Source organism: Mustela nigripes, chromosome 3 (assembly GCF_022355385.1).
Source record: "Mustela nigripes isolate SB6536 chromosome 3, MUSNIG.SB6536, whole genome shotgun sequence".
NCBI lineage: Eukaryota > Metazoa > Chordata > Mammalia > Carnivora > Mustelidae > Mustela > Mustela nigripes.
Window position 1 is genome coordinate 119591465 of NC_081559.1, and position 24148 is coordinate 119615612.

The 24148-nt window shown below is 38.3% G+C and overlaps 1 protein-coding gene across 4 annotated transcripts in view; it reads right to left on the minus strand.

The window, feature by feature from the left end:
* Positions 1-24148, minus strand: part of ST18 (ST18 C2H2C-type zinc finger transcription factor) — a 105031-nt gene that overhangs the window by 24939 nt on the left and 55944 nt on the right. For all 4 annotated transcript variants that reach the window (XM_059394570.1, XM_059394568.1, XM_059394569.1 and 1 more), the window contains 4 exons: positions 23037-23230; positions 20625-20836; positions 12604-12852; positions 5869-5984 (listed from right to left, as the gene is read on the minus strand). In XM_059394570.1, the coding sequence (XP_059250553.1) occupies positions 5869-5984; positions 12604-12852; positions 20625-20836; positions 23037-23230 (771 nt within the window). The remainder of the gene's footprint in view (positions 1-5868; positions 5985-12603; positions 12853-20624; positions 20837-23036; positions 23231-24148) is intronic.

A 24148-nucleotide genomic window follows, 5' to 3' on the forward strand; every position in this document is an offset into this window, starting at 1 on the left:
TGGTGGGTATTATAGAGGGCACAGATTGCATGGAGCACTGGGTGTGCCCTCTATAATACCCACCACCTGGTACCCCAACCTCCCACACCCCCGCCACTTCAAACCCCTCAGATTGTTTTTCAGAGTCCATAGTCTCTCATGGTTCACCTCCCCTTCCAATTTCCCCCAACTCCCTTCTCCTCTCTAACTCCCCATGTCCTCCATGCTATTTGTTTTGCTCCACAAATAAGTGTTTTGTTTTTTGTTTTCCCTATGAGCTACTTTCTAGTCATCTTCAGGTAACCTAAAGAAACTGTAAGAGTTAGAACATTTCCATCTCTCAGAGAGATGTTTGATTTTAAGGGCTCAGTCCAAGCTGAATTGTCTAACTCTTCCCCTACCACATTCCCTAGATGGGGTATCAGAAAGGAAACCGTGGAAGCTGTACATACATGTAAACAAGTGAAGGGGGAAAGAAAAATTATTGACATTTGAACTCAGTTATCTCACGAGTGCCATTCACCCACTGTACAACTGGAATATTCAGAGTGTGAGAGATGTGTTGCAATTGTCTGGGGATCCCCACTTTAGAAATACATGGCCATCTAGTGTGCAAAAACAGCACTGCATTTATTTTATTTTATTTCTAAATTTTATTTCTATTTTTTAATGACTTCTATTAATACTGCCAGGAGAGGCAAAAATTGCCAATGAGTTTTAAACCAGTCAGCTATAAATTAATTATGGAGTAACATAATAAAGTACGCATTTGATCTGCTGCTAATTTTTTTTTTTTTTTTAAGTTTGGTGGTATAAAAAGGTCTAGGAATAGCAAAAGGACTGGAGATGGCATTGTTGTGGGAAAAGCTTTTGTTTCAGATTCTGATAGCTGGCTTAAATTACAAATTGTCAGTGAAAAATCTTATCCAATAACATGTGCCCATACCAGTTGAGTGAAACATTCTGGGCAAGTTTTCAAGTGAAAGTATTAACACTTAGAGGGGTGCCTGCGTGGCTTTGTAGGTTAAGCGTCTGCCTTCAGTTTAGGTGATGATCTCAGGGTCCTGGGATCTCAGGGCCTGGGATTAAACCTTGCGGCAGGCTCCCTGCTCAGGGGGAAATTTGCTTCCCCCTCTCTGTTTCCCCTTCTGCTCATGCTCTCTCTCACAAATAAAATTTAAAAATCTTTAAAAAAAAGTATTAACACTTAGAGAAAGAAAACGAGTAAGTGGCCCCCAAACTCTAAGAAAATTTATTTTAATAATTGACATTTAAAAATCCCATTTTGTAATCGATTAAAGTACATTTATCTGTTAGAAACATAAGGCAAAGCATAATTTTTGAAAAAGGATGAAACTATAGTAAGACTTTTACAAAACCAGTGTATAGCACAGGTCCATAAAGATCAGAACATCGTCTGGGGATGAAAATGAGGAGAGAATCATGAGGTCTCTATAATTTCCTAAGAATTCATGATTAGATTTTACTTCAAAAATTGTTCACAATGTTTTTAGAACCCTTCCTCTTTGTATTTCCTTTGTCCCAGTGAGAAGTGCACATTACAAAATAATCTCACTTCATTTTTCTGTTTGAATTGGTAATGCAGGTTAATTATCAATCCTTTACACTACATTTAGTTTGGAATGACTCTTACAATTTTCAAAAATCTACCTTCAAAGGATAAAATTTGCCATTTTTCAAGATATTCAAAGTAACATGAGGAAACAAAATCCATACAAAGATTTTAAAAACTTGAATGATAGCTCCACAGGGGAGTAAGTATGTGGCTGACCCCAAGTCACTTGTGGGAAGCAAAATGTTCAGTGACACTGAAGCTCTAGTGTGTTTGGTACTACATCACCACATTGCTCCAGCCACCAAGCTCTAGGTGAACATTAAACTCATATAAGAAAAGATGATAGTTGAGCCAATAATGTTTGCCTGCGAAATGCAGAAAGAATGCAGTCTAAGATCATTTAAAAATCAGTCACATATCAACACAGTATAACAGTGTTGCACTAGGAATAATTTCATTGAATACTTTCTATGTGTAAGGCCTATAACAGCATTTGAGATGTTCGTTGGGAGCATTTGAGATGCTCTCAACTCACTGTTTGCGGAGTTGGGGAGGGAAGAGGTACTGCAGTAAATATTCTGTAGCAATGACATGGATGTAGGAGAGAACAAAAGCAGTGAAAGAAGAATACCCTTGCCCTCCGGGGCCCTCTGCTCTAATTGGGGAGGCAGACAAGAGAGAACGCAGGCGAGCAAAGTGTATGAGTGCATTAGAAGGTGATAAATATGTTTATTATTTATATTAGAAGGAGATATATTAGATGTATTATTAGATATATTAGAAGAATATATATATTAGATATATTAGAAGGTGATAAATATGTTTATTATTTATATTAGAAGGTGATAAAGGTGTTGTCCTGAAAGACAACAGGAGTTCCAGATAAAGGGAGCAGGAACATCAGGGCTGGGGTGGGTGGCCATAGTGCCAGAAAGACCCCTCAGGTAAGTGACATTTGAGGTATGAGCTGAGGGAGGGTGAGGACCTATGGCACCCTGCAAACATCTGTGGCAGAGGGAATAGCAGCAATGAGGCCCTGAAGCCTTGCGGAAAAGCAGGAGAGGTGGCTGGTAGAGAGGGAGGGGCAGGGTCCTATGGGGAGGGAGAGCTCATTCCCCATGGGCCACTGGAAATGGGTCCAGAGATAGTGCAAGCCTGGACGTCCTCAGAGTGGACACTGAGAATCTAGAAAACTGAGTGTAGGCAGAGGAGAGAAGGGGTTCTGGAGCTGATCTCTGAGACAGTCCATCTTTGGAAGGCTTCACAGGAGTCTAAGCAGGAGTAACAGGTAAGGTGGGAACCTGTTCCGAGGTGTGGTACCCTAGAAGCCAGGTGAAGAAGACAGAGGAGGAAGTGCTCAGCTCTGTCAAATCCTGCAGCCACATCAAGCAGGTCAAGAGGAATAAGAAACCACACACAGATGGGTTCCCTGCAGGACTCAAGGATGGTTTTGATGGAATGATGAGAACACAAGCCTATCTGGGAGAAATTTAGGAGAGAAACAGAGTCACACTTTCCTGAGGAGGTTAGCCATGAAAGGAAGAAGAGACAGGGGATCAAGGTGACAGCCAAGTCAAGAGACGGTTTTTAACTTTTTTATTAGAAAAATTGAAACATACTTTCATACTGATTCAGAAGAAAATGATTCAGAATCAGAAGAGATTCAGAAGAGATCATACAGATGTTGGTGACTAAGAGGAAAGATTACTTTTTGCTAGAAACTCTCAATAATTGGCAGCTTTGAATATTTTGTGTATGAATACACTTTAATATTTCACCATTTAAAACCAAAAATTATTTTCCTACATGTCACTCACTCCCTCACTCCCTCATGTGATATATAACCCAGCCAGGACTATACTGCAAGCTAAGGATGTAAGTGTAGAAAAAACAACAGATCCTGCCTTGTGTTTGCTTGAAACACTTCCCACCTCTCCTCCTCACTTACCATCTATTCTGGGATCTCTACTTCCCTGCCCGGTAAAGTAGAGAAAAAACTTAGGAGTGCCTGCCGTCCAGACAATGCCCAGGCCAAGTTATATCCGCAAGGAATTTGTGTGAATCACACTCTAAATCCTAATGACCCACAATCACAGTTCTTCAAGGTTAAAAAAAAGGGGGGGGGGCATGGCAGCTGGGCTCACTGTACAATCTTTGTTCTTATCCCTGCAATAATTTGGTGGCACCACCTGTGCTGTCCCAGCACACACATTTCTCTGAATTTCCCCATCTCATGCCCCATTCCCTGCCTCCATTACTTTGTAAGAACCATTTCCCAAAGATTTATCCACATTTTCTTAACTTCTTTGAACTTATAGGGCAAATCAATAATACTAAATACCCAGTTTGGTAATTGTTTTAGCTTTTTGTTCCCATGGAAATCATTTTCCTTAGTCGTCCTCCTGTGTTTGTAAAGGGCCTCATTTCTGTGTTCTTTGTGGGCTTTCTTTCTGCCCTGTCAGGGGCCAGCAGCTTGTGTGTCCTCAAGGCTTCAAGAACACTCTATCCCTCTCTTTCTATACTTTCTCTAGCCTCGAGATCTCGTGTCTGAATCTCTGTATCAGGGTTTTGTTTTACTTCTTTTCACATCAGTGTTTTAGATGACCTTCCAGCTTCAGAATAATTTTGCATACCATTCTTCCTAAAGCACTACGCCACTAATTCACTTCCCTGTTTAAACTTTCGTGGCTTGCTCATACAAACCTGCAGCCGGGCACTCTTCACAGTGCCCCGTCCTGCTTAAGTCCATGCCTGCACTCTCTGTCTGTCCAGGTTTGGCCGGTCCTCAGAGCTCAGCTCAGGGCTCAGAGCTTAGATCCCTGAAGCTTTGTTCCTGCTCCCGCCTCTGCTGCCATCTTAATTAATATTTCCTGACATCAGGTGCCCGAGTCTTTAAACTCTCTGAGTCACAGAATCCTTTGAGAAGGTGATGAAAACCATAAACACCCTTACCCAAATAATCATTTGCATTAAGCGTTATGAGGTTCATAGACGCCCTGAAATACTGACTTGGATCTTCTGGGGTCAGTAAGTGTCAGATTATGACCTTCTGATCAAAACATAAACATTTCTTCAACTCATTCACCTGACCCAGAAGCAACATTTTCTATCCCTACATCCTGTTCATTTCCTTCAAAAGGCACTTTCTGGAAGGGCAGAATTCATTTCAAATCTGACATATGCCTAAAACATAGCAGGCATGCAAAAAATAGTTACTGAATACATGAACAATTGTTCCACTGCCACAGAAGGAATAGCTAGACCCAACTAGTCCTAAAAAGGTGTGACTCCTCAAGAATGGATTCTGGATCCTTCACTCCATCATCACAGCTGACTTTATAATATCATTGAACTCATCATTGTGAGAAATGTTAAATGATTTTTAACAGAATCACAAAATTAAATGAAAAAAATTCCAGTCCCAAAAGAAAAAGCTGGCCTCTGCTTTCAAGGAGAATCTATGAGGCTGTGAGAGAGGTTAGACCTATGGGTAGTAGTTTTTTGTATCATCCATATGCTAACGATACTATAATTATGTTAAGGAAAGAAACATTAACTTGCTGACACACTTTAGGGACTTTATATTTATTGCAGAATCAAAAAGAAAAAGGCTGCCGCCTGTACCTCAAACACGTGTCCTATTTTTAAAAATTTCAATGTAATAATTATTTAAATCTAATTGTGATTAATTTCTCAAAACATTTTCAGTAGAGACATGAATTAATGTACTTCCTCATTAAAAAAATGTTTATGCCTTTAGTGAGCAAAATACAGTAATTCTGCTTAGGAATCTACATCTTAGGGGTCTCATACTACAATCTGTAATAATTATTGTACAATGAAAATGCACTATCCACTTGGCATTTTGTATATTCTTACAGACTGTTTCCCTAGATTTTCACAATTTCATTAGATGATTGTTGATAGCCCTACTTTAAGAAACTGGAGGTTCAATGAGTTCAAATGAGTTTAAAAACTGTCTAAGGCCACGATACTAGTAAATGATTGTACTACGGAGAAACTGGGTTCACCTGACTCAAGTGGTGCAGATTCTGATCAGCCAAACAAATCAAAACAAAACAAAACAAAACACATAAACATTTCTAATTGTTTTATACTGTTTTTGTTTTTTCAATCATCTCAGCACGAAATCATGTCATATATACATTTTTTTCCATAATCCTCTTAGCTCTAAGCATAAATAAGTATGTATTGAACATTTAACTATAAACCAGGATATTATTACCCAAAATTCTGAATCTGAGTCCTCTAATTCTAGAATCTCACAGAACATACCACTGAAGATCACTTACGTGATTAGTTCTTTTTTGAGATCTCTTGCATGGAGCTTGGGTTTAGGGCTTGGAATGGAGGCCTCTCCAGGAAACTTTTTTTCCTCTAAATTTTCTAGAGAGCTCACTGGGTCTTTCTAGAAGGAAAAAAAAAATACAGAAGAACAGAAGGCATTAGGGCACCCTGGATAGACAACTGTATTTGAAGTCATCAGGGTGGAATTTGAGTTTTAATTTAACAACTTAGCTGCAATTCTTCATAGGATTTGTACACAAAATCAATAAGGTAATAAGTATAAGAATATATCCTGATTAATATGGACCTCTGTCCTTGATAAAGAATAAAAAATTACAATTCATGGGGGAATACCTTTACAAGTTCACATTTTGGCAAATACAACTACAGAGGCATTTCTTGAGCTATATAACTAATATGTTTCAGACTCTATTGTATAATGAATGTTTCCTAGATAAAATGGGAATAGTTCTTTATATATAGAACAATTATTGGTAAAACTAAAGAAATTTTGCAAAAATAAACCACAAACTTTAAACAAAAAAGAATGCCAATTTAGGTTAACAAAATGTCCCTCTTAATATACAAATAATTAAGATTTAAATTGTTTGTTAAATATGTAATAAGTTGCCCACAATATTTAGCCATTGAATTTTTTTGGATAATTGCTTTTATTATCACATTACTTCCTCTTTTTCTTAAGTTACCACTTTTGCTAAGTTGATATCTTATAATGCTTTAGTCATTGGATGGAATGTTTTGCTGGATTATCACTAATTTTTGTGGTCTTCTTTTAAGCTTAATACTGATCTTGATTTTTGTAAGGAAGATTTAGTAATGCTTTCAAAAAACTTATTTACCATCTGATATCTTACAGAAGACTGATGATGGTTTCCCTCAGTTATATAATTAGCTTACTTACATCTTAAACTTATAACCAGTAACTATATAATACTTCCTGCATTTAATACTAAAATCAGATTAACTAACAGAGAATTTCTGATTCTCAAAAATACTGATCTCTTTAAAATGAGAAAACTATTTTGAATTATTCAAGGTAAGTCTCATTTAAATTAAATGGATATAAAAATGTGATGGCAAAATACAATTTTAATAATCCTGAGTCTGCACTCAAAATCAATGGAAAAGCAAAATATCTGGGTTTTCTGCATCCAGGAAAAATTCTGCACCTTGATCTCAGTCATAAAGGCAAGTGTAATTTTTTTCACTAATTACTTGGGTAGCAAAACCTTTTCCACAAAACCATACAGTGGTAAATACATTGGTAAACTATCTCAAGTGACTCTTGAGGCCAAATTAATAAAACCTGGTTTGGTACAATTTCTTTCTTCATATTATTTATATTCTAAGTTTTTTTTTTTTTAAATTGGTGTCTGTTTGAAAATATTAGGAGATAATAGTACACCGCTTGAAAATAAGGAGACATGAGTGCTTGATTATAGTGACCCTCTAAGGTACAAAGGGGAAGGCCCCTTGGATGCTACTTCCATGGAATCTTTAGCAAGATGGATGGTCCTTCTCCTTTTCAAGTTTTCTAGTATAAATACTAACATGAAGCAATTCCTAATTAGAAGACCTTAAACCTGATAATGCCACTATCTATTCCATTTGGTGTTAACTGGATTTCACCCAAGTAGTGTTTTCCACTACAATTTATAAATGTCTTGGCTTTTTGAAAGTAGATACAAATGCTAAATCCAATATTGTCTCAGTGTGGAACAGCCTTTGTTTTTCTGTTTAGGATGCTGATTTTTTTTTTTAAATAGCATACAGTGAAAAAGAGCCTTTTATTATTTTCTTTATGATAAAATTAAGAACAAAGTATTCTTAAAGACATGTACATTTACAGATGAACATATAAAGTTTATCAGCTATCATTTGACTGCTAAATCTATACATAATGGAAGATAAGGGAATAAGGAATGTTGAAAGAAATCAATAATTATGAAAATTTAAGTTGTTATTGTAACTAAAACATATATAAAAATAATGCTTACAAAATATATGGTATTTAATTTGGTATAGTAACATGTGGTAATGTTTTAAAAGGATAATTTCACTGGATATGAGCTTTTAAATATTTTGTGGGTTCTTATAAAAACTATGGACTCATATTCATGCAATTACATTATGAAATAATTGTCTTTTTCCCTTTTCTTTGCTGAGCATCCTACCCCAAGAAACCTGCAGAAAGCATATGTACTAAAATACAGGTGATCATCACTGAAAGAATTCTTATTTTGTTATACTATCACTGTACATTAGATAAATTTTTAAATACCCAGTAAAAAATAAGCCAATGTCATTTGGAAGAATTTTTTCAAATTTAAAAATATAATTTAAAAAATAATAATTTTATCTTGTGGCTATGTAAGAGAATTTGGCATATATATGTTGTGTTTGGAAAGTATACGGATGCAATGAAATTCTTTTAATGTACAGATGGAAGTTTATATTGATTTCAGTAAAGACCAGAACATAATGGTAACATGAATAACAGATAATAGCATCTGGCACTTTTAACATTTTAAGCCCTGAAATCTTTGGAGAACTGACAGTTGAATGGAACTGACAGCCCTAGTTATTTCTCAGCACTTTCCTTTCGAGATTTTTTGAGTTTTTTCCAGATTCAGGATTTTTTTTTTTTTTAGAGGGCATCTGGACAGGCTATTTCACTGAGAGAGACAGACAATATTTTCTGAAAATTACCACCAAAATTAAGCAACTGTTGTGCATATGAACTAGATAACAATGAATTAGAAATAATCGCTCCATTTCTCTGTGTGTGTGTGTGTGTGTATGTGCGTGAGTATCATGTGGCGTAAGGGTGGAGGTGCCAGTGTGAAGGACAGGGTGTCAGATCAGGAGCTGACTATACCACCCAGTCTTCAAATATTCACGGTATATTGTTTGGGCCGAGTGCAGCATCCAGGTGGGCTCATTGGAAAAAACAGGCACGGACCACTTCCTGTGATTAGTTTGTGTGGTTATGCCCTGTAGATCACGGCCAAGGGAGGTTTGGTCCTGCTTCCCTGGGAGCATTGTTGGGTCCCCCACACCTCGCCAAGCACCATTTCTTCTTCCTTCTCTTCTTCCCTTCTCTTTCTAATTGTCCTCAATATTCCCTTGTTGTTGCCACTTTTTGATGGGCTGTTTCATCTTTTCCTTCTCTCCATTCTCTCCCTTCTCCTCGTTCTTCATTTGGGCTTCTGCCCAAGCCCATTTCTTGATTTCTGTAGGACCAAAGACTAACAACGTCCTTGATCCTCAATTTTCTCCTCCAAAACTTTGACAATAATCCCGCTTTTCATGACTGTTAGGATACTGAGACGCCGTGTGTAAAGATCCCTTATCTTTATTCTTACTGAACTCAGTGTCCCTCTGCTTCCTTCACAACAAGGACGTTGAATACAATCTATTTTTTCAAAATAGTAACTATCAAGTATCACAGTTCTCATTTATAAGAGTCAGAACAGGGTGATAAATTCTGTCTATTTATAGATCAGCTCACCACAGACAAAGGCACAAATGAGGAAGGGTGAGGCCCTATCTTAGGGAGTTATAGTGCCACAAAAGCACTTTTGTGTGAGGGTGTCCCCATCAGGTACACCAAGCAATGAGTCATTCATGGTCAGATCACCGTGATAACAAAAATTAAGCTTAAAAAATATTTGGTCAGGATGTCTGAATGGCTCAGTTGTTTAATCGTGGGACTCTTGATCTAGGTTCAGGCTGTGATCTCAAGGTACTGAGATCAAGCCCTGCGTGGGGCTCTATGCTGGGAATGGAGCCTGCTTAAGATTCTCTCTTTCCCTTTCCCTTTGCCCCTCCCCCAAAGCTGGAACAGGCATACTCTCTGTAAAAACAAACAAAAACAAAACAATAACAACAAAACAATTTGTCAACTCAAACCTAGGGCAAGCACCTTGACTCTAGGAACTCACTTAGCATCTTCAAAGTCCTCTTTTGTCATTCGAATCTCCACATTCTCCATTCCAGATTTCAGAATGCTTAGGTTGCAAACTGTAGCAGGAAAAGTCTGTACTGTCAGACCTGAAGTAAGTAAGCCATTCTGAAAAGAGCAGAAATCTAATCTAACCAAATCCGTTTTTCCCAGGAATTTTCTGGGAAATAAAACACTGTCACAGATATATAAGCATTAGAATAAGAACATATTCCAGTTGAATTTATGAAGCTGCTAAGATGAATCCAGATGTTTTTTGGAATTATGCAAAAAAAAATGAGATTGGAAATAAAGAAGCTATTTGTTATAAGACCTCATTTTCTGGCTATCTGAGTGATAAAGAGGTATAGCCAAGGAGGTTCTTGAGGTACTTGCTAGACCTCCAAATGGGAGGAGGGTCTCAGAATATGAGCACATTTTTGTCATTCTTGTGAGGCCAAAAATTATAACCAAGATAAAACAATATAAGAGACCTTAAATGAAAACAAGAACCTACCTAACACAAATTTGCTTCGTTACCACTCAGGACTGAATCAGTATGCCTGACATTGGAAGGAAGATTTCTGGTGATTTTTGACCATGGTCCATTTATGGCAGTCATAGGATGGGGACAGAAAGTCTAAGTCTAAGCACATGACACTGAGATCTCCCAAACAAGGTGGGTTTTATCCTAGTGGGATTCATCTGAGAATAGGAGCACAGTTATGCTTACTGTGTAAATACAGTCCTTCATGTGACATGAGACTTTTACTGAACCACATCAGCAGATCTAACTAGGACCTTTCAGTGGTACAGAGTGGGATATGCTGGGATATGCCATGATCCCATCGACTACTGGACTAGCTGAGGATGAAGCAGTTTTATGAATGAGAGAGTATTCCCCTTCTCTAAACCTGGCTTCTACAGAGTGGGGTTGGATCAACAATCTTGATCTCATTGTGATTGTGCTTCTCAACAACTTACACTACCTCCTTACCTCCATTTCAGACCAGTTTTGCAAAATGATCAGTTCATATGAATACTGACAGATTTCCAGATCATAAAAATAAACAGCAGTTAAGCACAACTTCTGCTATTTTCGCACAAGTCCAAAATGGCAGGGGGGGATGTGGTGGAAGGAAGAAGTACGTGTTTGCCCACCTTTGGTCATCACCTAAGGTAAACCAGCTACTAATACTTTGCAGGTATTAGTTTTATAATAACCAGAGTCAAACATACATTATTTTTAGAAATGGTTCTTCTAAAATAGCATTATGATAGGTTAACGAAGACCATCCCTAAATACTTGGAGCAGATTTTGTAAAGCCAAGCAGAATAAAATGAGTAAGACTGTATGGCAGAATCTAGTCAGAAAGTGCTGTTGTATGGGTTCGCCTCCCACTTCTTTGTGATGGTGTGGGTGCTGGTAACACAGAGCCTGGGGGATCCTCCAGGAACCCATCCCTGACCACTGTACATAGGGTTGGCATTCCTCCCCCGCCCCCCGCCATTGTGTGTCTGCTAGTTCTATTCCATTTGTCACTGTATTTGTTCACCTGCCAGTGTCCCTACCGGACTGAGCATACATGTGCAGCAAGTTTGTCACATTTGATGCTGCAAGCTTGGGACCTATGTTACTGCCTGGACATGGAGATGCCAGCAAAAGTGTTCTGAAGGAAGCAAGGAAGGGGGAGGGAGTGAAGGAAGGAAGGAGAAAGGAAAGGAAAAGCGAAGGGAGAGAGGGAAGGGAAGAAAGGATAAAGGAAGGAAAGAAAGAAGGAAGAAGAGAGCAACGGAGGAAGGAAAGAAGGGAGGGAGCGGAATTGGAGAAACAACCCAATCTTATGATCACTGTTGTTTCTGTCAACTTACGCTCTGAGATGTTAAAGCATCTGCTAAAATCAAATTAGCTCCCCCCCCCCAAAATTTCTGAACTTCAAAAAGATGAAAAAAAAGTGGTGCCCCCTTCCAAAGACAGCGGCTGTTTTATTTCTTTAAACATATCAACCAGCAAATATCACCAACTTTCCTGACAAACAGCAAAGCAAAACGAATCACTACTGTAACAGTTAGGGTCCCATTTGCAAAGACATAGCATCTAAATAGTGGAGGTTTCTGGCTGTGACTCGTTTTGGATGATACTAAGTCATGGTTAAGCAGTCTAGGCCAGGTGGCTCAAACTATGGAGATAAAGGCTTGATGAACCTGCACAGCCACAACATCTAGCTACTCCGAAGATAACCAAATATACAAATGCATCTCCTTGACTTTGGGACTGATACAACTTAGACATGATTCAAATACCTCAGCCAATGCCTCTATATGTAGATATGCTTACATAGTTCCTTCATGAAACCAAGGAAAGCAATTTGACATGATTCTTACTCATCCCTGATTCTATTTCATTTTCTATCCTCTGGTTCAGAAAGAGTTAGCAAGTTGGCATTTCAGTGTTGAGTGATACATGCACCTTCCAGGCTGCCGTAGCTGAAGGGGTGGCTAATATAATCTCTCATGGGATGCACACAACTGCAGCCCTAATGGGGATCAAATTCGCTACAGTGACATCATTTTAGGCAAGTGACAGGAAAAGCTGGATTCATTTATCAGTTTCTGATGAAATTTAAGATCACCACTTTACCAAAATCTAAAACATGGTACAGAATTGTGTATCATCTAAACAGGAATATGAAAAATAATGCAGGAGGAAAAAGCCGAGAATACTCTCTAATCATGCTCTCTCTTAAACTTAGTGATTGACATATTGAAACAATACCTCTTTCTCCTCCTCTGTCTTCCCAGGAGTTTTGCTATAGTTGATAGGAGTATCCCAGCCCTCTTGATCACAGAGAGCCTGATAGAATGCTGCATTGACCAAAATGCTGCTTGTTTTGAATGGGGAAGTGGAAGGAGTTGGAATAGAAGAAGTGTTAGAGGAAGTTAGGGGTGCAGCTTTGTCCAGGATTCGATTTTTTTTCAGGCTTAAGTCCAATGTGCCATTTTCATCCACTTCTATCTCGGCTCCCTGGTATACAATAGGAAACAGAAAAACATTTAAACAGTTTGCAGTTATAGCCTAGCCATGTGGGGCTTTTAAGGGATAATTTTAAATGCAAGCTTTTATGTAAGTATATCTGATTTAAAATCTAGCTTTCTGATTTGCTTTGGTTAATGTTCAATTCTTAGGCAGACTTTTAAGAGCAGCACCATTAGTGAGCTTCATGTTTCTGGGTTTAAACAAAGTAGAGCCTAATATAAATAAGATGTTCCAAATGCTAAATGTATTGGCTAACCCTGTTTTATATATTTTTTTGAAGTTTAGCTTTAAATCTCCTTTTCTGGCTTGCAGAATTATCACTCTCAATTCATCATTTATAGCATTAACACTTGAGTTTATAAAAAGGCACAGCACTACTTCCCAGCTCACCCCTCCCCAATACAGTATTAATCTAATGTGAATATATGCAAAAATAACCAGCTGCAAGAGAATTTTTTATTGGGATATTAGAGTAATACGGATGTGACCTTTTCCTCTGGGTTACTTGAATCAGAAAAGCTTTGTTTGCTTGAAGGGGGGCCGGTGCAGCAGAGGCAGACAGGGGCAAACTATTGTTGATTCTGGGGGCCTTCAGGAGCAGGTGCCAACAGGCCTATTTGGGGGTAAGTTGTACAATGAAACTTCGGAACAAAGCTGATTCTTTTCCAGACACTTTGTATGATACTTAAAACTCACTATACCTCACGGTATTTCTCCTTGGGAGACAGCTTTGGCTGTCTTTCTGTTGTTGTTCTTGCTGTTGTAGTAGTTTAAGGTACAAGACCCAAAGACTGCCCACGTGCTCTGGATTTTCCAAAGGACACACGCCAAAGGATGGCTCCTGTGCTGTCACCAATGGTGAGCACTGCCACGCAATAGGACTCAGAACGCGGGAAGAGCTCACTTGTCTTTTTCTTAAATGGGTCAGATAAATACCTCTTCGTATTTTCACTATCATCCATCAAGTCACAATTAAATCTTGGACAACGTCTCTGCTCTTTTTCCTTTTGGCTGGCAAAGCAGGAGTCTCTTTGAATATGTTAGCAAGATCCCTAACGCATATGGTAGCCAGTTACTTCCCCACGGGGGATTTATTTTAACTCCCCATTTACACTCTGCCTTCTCCCTCCCCAACAGTTGCGGCTGAGGGCTGAGGTGTGGGCCAACGTAGTTGAGCTCCAAAAGCTCACTGCTTGCACCTGATTTAGAATACAAGGCACCTCTTCTGTTTGCTTGTTTCACCTGCAAAGTTCCTATTTTAAATCTCAGCCTCTGAGGTAGGTATGCTTTATTATATTTGTGGGAGGTAAATATACTTCTAATATGTTTGCACTAAGATGCTTTGGCTATATCTTTCTGTCCCTTTTAGTAAATAGTTTAATCTCCTGTGATAGTTTTAAGCTCTGAATTTGACAGTACAGCTTATCCGGGATAATAACTTAGTAACCACAACATCTTATGCCATCTGTATAATATCAAATACGTTTTTATACCAGCATTAATAAACCTTAGTTACAAAAATCCAAGATATTAACCATATCAGTGCCATGTGCTCTCTCTGTGGTATAACAATGTAGTCTGTCGTGAGCACATCAAAATAATTCTTGGCTTCATAGCTGATATGTAACTATAGCAATGAAACAGAGCTATAGTAATCAAGTTTAATGGCCAATGTAAAGTAAAATGCTAAATATTGTAGTTGCTGACATTTTTCATTAAAAAAATAAAAAACTTGGGTTAAGACTGCACAACCAACATTCACATAAAATTCCAGACCTCTGTGACAGATGGCTTAGGAAAAAGAAGCCATGTGACTGGGCTGCAGAGTTTTATAGTGCAAAACCCATAAATAGTGCAGATTCGATCTCCCTGAAAAAAAATATCAACGATTCCAAGACAACACTAATATATATTTTAGTTCTTGCAGAAAAGAATTCCAAATAGTAAACAAAAAAAATTAGAGATTCTTGGAGTTGTTATAATTCTACATCTTGAGTAATCATGAGCTGATTGAGGGGGAAAAAATCACTTTTAATATTTAAAAGAGGCGCTCTTGTATATCCCGCGCCCCAGCCGGCTGCTCTGAGCACCTGACTTGACAGGGAGAAAGCACGTTTGGGCAGCAGGGTACAGATGGGCTTTAAGTGAGCGCACAGATGCATTCAACAATTACACACAGTACCAGAGAAGGGTCCCTTTCTGCCCATAGATGGGTGGATCACACGTTTCCTGCATGGATTTTTTTTTTTTTTTTAAGATTTTATTTATTTGACAGACAGAAATCACAAGTAGACAGAGAGGCAGGCAGAGAGAGAGGAGGAAGCAGGCTCCCCGCTGAGCAGAGAGCCCGATGTGGGACTCGATCCCAGGACGCTGGGATCATGACCTGAGCGGAAGGCAGCGGCTTAACCCACTGAGCCACCCAGGCGCCCCTCTGCATGGATTTTTTATTCAGATGTCAATAGACATCACTTCTCTCTGTGCTTGAAACTCCAAATGGCAGCACACAAAGGAGGGGTGGTGGGAGAAGCCATAGGAGCAGGAGGGCATAACATTCAGCGGACATGGAGCCCCACTGCTGACTTCTAGCATTCTGATTTCTAAAAGCACCATTCGCCATTCTGGATCCTTATTTTAATCATTTAAACTTAAATTTAAAGGGTTTTTGTAAGGGTAGACATAAGTCCAATACTATTTACACACTTGCCAAGTTAGGGCCAACATCAAGGACCATCACTTTCAGCCATTTTTGAGGTACTGATGCCATATATGATGTATTTATTAATTAAATTATTGAGAAAGCACTTATTGTCTTCAAGCCTCCATATTTTGGGGAAAAGAAAATTGAAAAATATATTGTTCTTGCCTTCAAGGAGCTTATCTCATACATAGAGGAGATTGTTAGTGAAAGATAATTTAATAAATAGAAATTATTATTCAACTGAAAGTTGAAATAATTATTTCTTATATAATCCTTATGTGTATCATAAACTGAGAAGTGATTCAGAGGTCTGCCAACAAAGAAATGATTAATGAAATTATGCTGCATTTATTTAATGGCACATTATACGACCAGTAAAATGATAATTATGAGGATTATATTACAACAAGGAAAAGACATCTATTACAGAAAGCAGGAAACAACCTGGCATTCCTATTTTGCCTACAACCAGGGGGAAAGGGTAGAAATTTGTTCCCTGAAGAACAAAAGAAAAAACACAGAAATTACTGTACTTGTATTTATAAGATAGTCTTAAGGCAGGTCTCCAATATTTTCCAGGCAAATGACAGCATAATAATGTTTTAACAACTAAAAATTAAACATTCAAAGATAGTAATGAAATAAAGTTAACTTTGCTTAAAAGTTCTACTGTGAACTTCAGTTCCAACAGTTACAGTTATGCCAGCCTGAGAAAATTATTTAATATCTCCATACTACTATTTCTTCACCTGCTAAATGGGATGATATCTTCTCTACAGAGTTTCTGGAAGGATTAAAAAGAATTAATATAAACAAAGTGCTTCTTTACAGTGCCTGACACTTTGTAGGTATTCAATAAGTGACAACTTATAATAAAACTAATTTGATTGGGTTTTCAAATGCTAAAAGAGACATCCCTATGCTACTGTATGCAGAGATAAAGAGAGAATTACTGAATATATACACACATATCAGTTGGTTCCTTGTGATCTCCGACCCAAGTCTCTCAGAACATTTCATTCAAAATATACGGTATAACCTGACATGATATTAAAGTTACTGAAAAAAAGCTGCTTTTGGATTCTTACCATCCCAAGAGCCTTCAAGCTATTTCTGATATCCGGCAGCAAGGATGGTGAAGTGTTATCATGTTGTTTCTAGGCTTTATTCAAGCACAACACAGACTTTGAACTTTAAACATTTCAAGCAAGTGTCAGTTTTTTGTTTTCTTTTAAGGCACACTGTGCATATGCCACTTTGTCTAAACAGGTGGGGAAAACACCAAAACAAACAACAGAATGCTTGGCAAGCAGAAATGATCAGGATAAAGATAGACCATGCGCGTGATCCTACCTCTGCTGCTGAGGGTAGGAGGAAGGGAGGAGACGGGGAGTGTCTCTGACACTGGCACGTGCTCTCAGGGGCCGGAGGACAGCCTTCAGCACACCCAGCACACCCAGGATGCTCATTCTAAGCCGGCCGCCTGTTTCTACTGAATGCTGTGTTCATAGCAGCAGCAACGGTGGCCAGACGGAAGGGGGGAGGGTTTGAAGCTGTGGCCCATGAACGTTTTACAAACTCATATTAATTCCAAATTAAAATGAAGGACATTATACCAATTTTAGAACCAATAAAAATACTAGTTTCAAGAGAGGGCTCATACTTCAAATTACCCTAAACTATTATATTGATATTGATTTTGATATATATTGATATTGATAAACCTAATATTGATATTACTAATTTTTTCTTCTGACTTGATTCCTCAGAGATACTTAAAGCAACATACAGGTGATTTTGGTGGTGTAGATGCATTGTGTAAATGTTGGATTGTATTTTAACAAATAAATAATTCTTCTTCACATCCACTTTGGGGATATGATGGACTCATTGGGGCAGTGGTGGGCGATGGTAGCACTGACTTTCTCAATTCGGTGTTGAGAAAGGGTCCATGAAGGACGTGCTTTAGTGTTGGGTAGACAGTCAGCTGGGGCTAGGAAACTTCGGAAAGAGAAGTGGAATATCCTTATTGTCCCACATTGTTTTTAGACTGTGTGGGAACTCAAAGTTATTTTGCCTCTCTGAAGACAGCCCCTGCTGCCATTATTCTCCATAAGAATAGGGATTTTCTAAATCATGTATTTACATTTCTCACTAAACGTGGACTCAGTTGCAGGTAGCACAGGAAGTATCTATATTAGCCCCAACAGGAGGATATGGAGGCCATTTAAAAACTTTGGCTTGATTTTAAAAACGTTGTGCCCACATGTGACAGCCTGATCTATAATTTGTTCTCCTACTGGGCTTTGTAAGAAATGTCAGAAAAACTCATTCCATCAAAGAAAGGACAGCATGGAGGCAGAAGGAAAATGAGAAATCTGCCCTCATTTCTCTGGGTTCTGATCAAAACCACCCATGCCTCCCCTGGACATTAGAAACATCACCTATGAAAACACAGTTCTTGACCTGGAATAACAATTTCTTTTTTTCTGCTTCAGCCAAAAACTCCTTGAAGGGACGGGTCTGTGGCAGCATCTAACATGTGTCTTGGGAAGTCCAAATCTCATAGACCATTTGGTGGGTAGAGCTAAGAGTCCATCTGCCAGAATATCTCTCTATACATCAAAAAAATGCTTCTACACTCAGCTGTAGAAGTCAATAGGGAAAATTCATACATCTCTATATTCTTCTTTCTAAATAAGGAGCTCAAGAGATCTATGGATTTTGGCTAGTGGAAATAAACATACTAACCAGCATGGAGGAAAAAATCAAATCATAGTGGGTAGAGAATCAGGCTAGTATTCAACAGGGGAAGACCATTTATATATAGTTAATCCTATATTAAGTGAAGGGCACAAAGGCAATGCAACACTGAATAGAAATGGCCTACACTGGGCACTGTTGGATCAGAGGCCATTTTTTCAGGGTTAATTACTTTGGCTTTTTCTCATTTTTGCTACAATAATTATTTTTTGTGGTTTTAGGAATTTATGAGGCTCTCTTTTATATTCAGAATATAAGATCCAGCTAGAACAGAATTCTGCAGATTGTTACAGTTGTGTGAGAATATGCGCCTGGAAGGAGGATTCTGCACAAAGCGACACTGTAGGGTGCCATATTTATCCTCTTTTAACCACCACTATGTCAAAGGAGATCATTTTGGTAGGAACATGACTTTTTAAACTGCTAATGTAACAAACTCCTTCTAAAAGTCTATTTGTACACTCTGTCTCTTCCATCCTCCTCCTCATGTCCACGATTTGGTTTCTGCAGTTCAGACTTGGGTTGGCTGTATGGAGGCCGAGACCCACAGGGCAGTTCCTGTCACCCTGGGCGGGAGTATCCGCTCCATAGAGCAACTCCGGCACACAGCATGCTCCCAATAGGAGTGTGAGAATAGATGCACAAGTCAATTACTTGGATTTTTAGAATGTGCCAACTTAACAGTCACGTTTCCGACCAGAAGGTATTCAAGAAAAGAACAGATCATATACTGATAAGGGAAAATACCCTCAATCTTTGGTCATCTTTGCTTGTTTCATTGTTTTGCTCCAGCAACTAAGAGAACATGAAAAATGTGAAGGTTAAGGGCAGAATTCCGAAAAACAAACAAACAAATCTACCTGTGCAGATAGAAAGCACTCATTACATAATCATTTGCTCAAATAATTTAAGTAGTGCTAATCATTATAATAGCGGTCCTTTTATTCTCAAAGGACAGCCTTAACAAACAAATCATATAAAGCGTAAGAAGGAAGATACTTTAGTATTACCCCAACTAGCTGCCTATTAGAATGTGCCTTTAAAAAGGAGGAATGTGTTCAGGTTTTAACAAAATGAATAAAAATAAACTAAAGTAGCATTGCAAAGCACCCCAAATCATTCATTGATGTAAATAATTTCTGACCTGAATTCCTTTGAATTTGGAAAGGTGGGTATTTTCTTTATAATTTTCAGAGGATGGGTTTACTTTGTTTAAGAACCTCATTTGTTTAAAAATTGTTTTTGAGTGGTTTTTGGCCACCAACTCTTCCTGGGGCTTACTTGGCTCAGATTTGTCCAGAAGCTAATTCTGATTCTTCTGTCAAATGCTCTATGGCACCACATTCCCTGCTCTCCTGAAGGCCTGGCACAGCACAGGTGAGCAGCTGACCACACCAGGGATGGGGCCGTGCTTGCAGGGAAAAAGAGAGCTATCTACTCTAATCGCCTGAGTTTCAGGGTTAGGGTTTAACCCAGGAGATCTCCCACTTAAAGCAAGGGGAACATCTCCGGATAAGCCTGGGCACTTTATTTCAGTGGGCTTCAGCCATCTAGGTAGGAAAATGATTTCTTTTCACTGAGTCTTTTGTGTCGATGGGAGTTACAGGCTCTGAATGCGGTTGCAGCTTCTACCCTCCCTCTGAGGATCTGAGGATTGCTGCTACTCTGTAGCCTGATAAGCCTCTCCTCCTCATAAACTTTACAGAATTTGATTCTGGATTTGAATTACCTGAGTTCTCAAAAGTACCCCTGAACCATCTCTTGTTAACTTAACGTATCCACGTTTTATTCAGTGTCCTTTGAGAATACGGCAGCAACTGAGACTACCTTGCATCATAAAATCGTAATGTGTGCAATAAGAAAATCTCATGAGTCCATTTTGCAACTGTTTGACAAGCCACTGTGTGGTCAAACATTTCCTACCATCTTTGACTTGCAGACAGCAAAAAGCTTCCATTGTTCAGTTTGATTTTAACGGCATGCCTCTTTCTTGTGTGCCAAAGTCCCCAACACAAAGGTAGGTTTGATGTCTATAAACCTCCCCAGCCAGGCTCCATCACTCACTTCTCCCCAGGCTTTGGTATACCGCCTTCAAGAACAACACTCCTTCACTCCTTCTGGAAGCCACAAAACTCATCCTTGTCAATGCTCCTCTGAGTCTCTTCCTAAGACGAGGAAGGGATGTGCTTTAGGGATGGGGAGCGGCCTGGTAGTGAATGTGGTTAGGAACATGAAAGGCAGTTTATTCTCACGGTTCAGTCAGTGGCCCACCCTCTGGGCTCTTGGACTGGCCTACCTTGGCATGCAGACTCTGTGGTTTGTTGGAGAGGATGTCTGCAGCTTCCCTGCAGCGGGTGGAAAGGTTCAGGATGGCAGCAGCTGCTGCTATGTGGGTGTCTTCACTGCATTGACCGTAGCTATAAGAGCTGGCACGGCACGGGCTCTGTGTGTGGCCGCCTGCACTAGGCAGTCGATTAGGAAATTTCCCTGGATTTGAAAAATGCTTTGCTGTTGAAGAGAGATTTGATTAGCAATTGCATGTACGTGTTTTAGTCATTAAATAGATTTGCTTTAGAGATATACCTTCTTACATGATACGTCAAGAATAAATTTAAACATGATCCATTATCCATTGGTACACTCAATGAAGGTTATTGAGATTGGTTTTCACAGACGTTCACAGATCGAATGATGTGATGGCTGGGGAAGAATGTCTATTCTCTTAATATTTTTCGTATTTATGCTTCTTATGGTAAAAACTTTATAACTAATGTTATGGGACAGGTGCACTGGCAGCATTCGTGGCAAAAATTATGGATTAAAACTATACTGGCAAAATCTGTCAGGGACTACAGAGGCTTAAGACTTGGACATCTATGAACTGTGTATGTGTGAAGACCAGTAATTCCAGTAGCAAAAAAAAAAAAAAAAAAAAAAAAAAGTGCACCCTTTCAACATTTGTTTTCACAATAACAATTTATATTTAGACATAGAATTGTATTTTTATTTTTATTATTTGATATACAGGTTTGTTTTGTGCTTAAACCAGCAGAAGTTGTTCTTAATGTCCGACCAAATGGAACTAAATAAATGGTAGAGCCTTTAATGAGCTAGCATTTTGCATATTTAGGTAGAACATGATAAGTAAAGGACAGAGAAAGTGTTCTCAGGATGAGCAGAAAGGCAATTTTAGTTATCAAGGCTGAGTTTCTGTTTTATGTTTTTGTTGTGGCAACAAGGCATTATGGAGAGAGAGAATTAACCATATTTCTCTTCACTCTGGGTGTTTGTAAACAATGCTCAAGGTTATGAGAGAAACACCCAAGATTTAAGTGGGATAATATGAAGAATTTAGTTATTTATTTTGCTGCAAATTTTGTTTACTGTAAACTTTGATCATTATTTTTCATGAAGCAATTTAAAACATTTCCAACCGTGATTCCTACAATTATAAAAATACAAAAATGTCACTGAATGTTTGCATTTTTAAACAATATCTATATTATATGAGTATGTAGAATGCCCTTAACTAGCTTTCACTTGAATTAAACATATATGTATATGTGTATGCATATGTGTACATTTTATATATATATAAAATAGAAAACATTGTGTGCCTGTGCATATATAATTTTTCCCCAAATCTAACAGGTTGTTAATGTTATTTAGGCTGAGCCCTATTTTTAGTCAGAATAGATAGAATATATTTTGGAGTATAACATACTCCATTGTTAATAGGCCAACTCCTTTCAAGTATGTTTATCAGTGCTATGTTTTGTATAGCATCTAGTTCTTTGAAAGAAGTGACCAACATCACAGAATAAAGCCCATGTTATATGTTCCTAAAAGCACTCAGTGTAGGTCCAGAGGTATGAGATCAAAGGGATTCCATAGATTTGCATGTTGTGAAGAATCCATGGTCTATGGAGGACTCAATTTGAGGAATAATTTCACTTCTTATGATATCGTAAAGCAGGATTCATATCTGGGTTCATCCCAATGATCACTTTCTCACCTTTTCATTAGACTATTCAAGGACTCTAAAACACTTGAAGAATTGTGTTAATAAAAACACCAAGTTGTATATATTACACCATCTTCGAGTTATGATTTTCTATACAGATGTGCTACCATTAGAGTATTAACACATTTTAAATGATTCATATTAATTCTTCAATATGTGGATAAACCTCTCCACTGTCACACATATTGCATCTATTGTAAAATCTTGATTTCTAAACCGTGAGTTTCTTCCAAGACCTTCACTTTTTCCTTTTAGTCTAAGTGCTTTTGCTGATTTAAGTACTACTTTAAGTAGTATTTCAATATTTTACCTGTTAAATTTCCATAATTTCAACATGGATCAAAATTACTGTATTGTGATGACTATAACAGTTGTTATTAATCCCAAACCCAGCTGAATGTAAATTAAATATTTCTTTAGAATTACTGTATTTTGATTCAACAATGGCATGATATTTGGAGAATAATTAATCCAGTAACTATTCACCATGTTCAGTTTAACTTTACGTAAAATCGATAATTCTGATCAAGTTATCACTTGATAACTTATTTTTATTTTACTGCACAATGTATTTTCTCTCCTTCTTGCAGTAAATAATGTATTCTAGATTTGAGTACATGCCTGCCCCCAAACACACATAGACAAGATGCATTTTGGGATTAAAGATTAGAATTTGAGGCTTACATTCAGGAAAGGGTGGTGTTTTTCGTCCTTGACCTGTTTGCATGAGGGGACGTTTACCGAAAACCTGGGCATCGAAACTGGCATAATCGAATGGTACTTTTCCAAACTTCTCTTGTTCTTTTGACACCGTGGCTCTGGAAGAGGAGATGGCTTGTGATCGGAAATTGAATTCAATTTGTTTCACCAAGCTTGTCCTGAAGAAAGAGGGGAGAGTTCAAAAGAACTATGATGAAATTCTTAGTGAGCATATTAGCATCAGAATTTAAAGCAGATCCAATGTGTCATGCCTGTCAATACCCACGGAGACAGTGTACTGTGGAAAAGAGCTGGTCAGAGTATGATAAAAGAGAGTACTCTGTGCTAGGAGTGAAAGATGGGAGGCACCAAGGGTTCTGGATGTCTATGGCGAGGCTGCATGTTGGGGGTCTGTCTCCCATGGATAAAAGAGGAACGTGCAATTTTGCATTTGCCTTATGCAGATACAATGAGCAGCAAGTATTTAATGTCTGTTAGCACTTCGAGTTCCACACAGAAAAACGCCATCTAACTATCATTAGGGCACTGACAAGGTGTGCACGTTCTACATATTAAGACTATTAATCAGCCTGGTGGTGAAAAGTCACGTTGTAGCTGGTGGGGAAATGGCATTGTAGTCCATTCAAAAGAAGCGATGCTGACTCCCACTCTCCTTCAGCAGAGCTGACAGGAGCCTGACACCTAACAGGGGCAGCATACTCACCAGAAACCTCACTTCTGAATTGTGAATTTCTTAGGCTTTCCACCTTTTTTCCCTTTGTCTCAGTGTTTTTGCTGATACTTTGATATTTTATCTGTGAAACTGTTATCATTTCAATATGAATCAAAATTTTGTATCAGAATAGCTATCACATTTTGCAATAGGATTACCTTAATCCAAGCTATGAGTTAAATACTCCCTTACAACTTCTGTACTGGGATTAAACAAGGGCGTCATATTTGTGTAGCACCGATCCCAGTCAAGAAAAACACAAATATAGTCTAAGGGTCAATGAAGATAAACAAATATACCTTTCGGAATTTAGCAATATCTACAATACTTCTATTTTTTTCTTTTGTTTTCCACCAAAGAATGC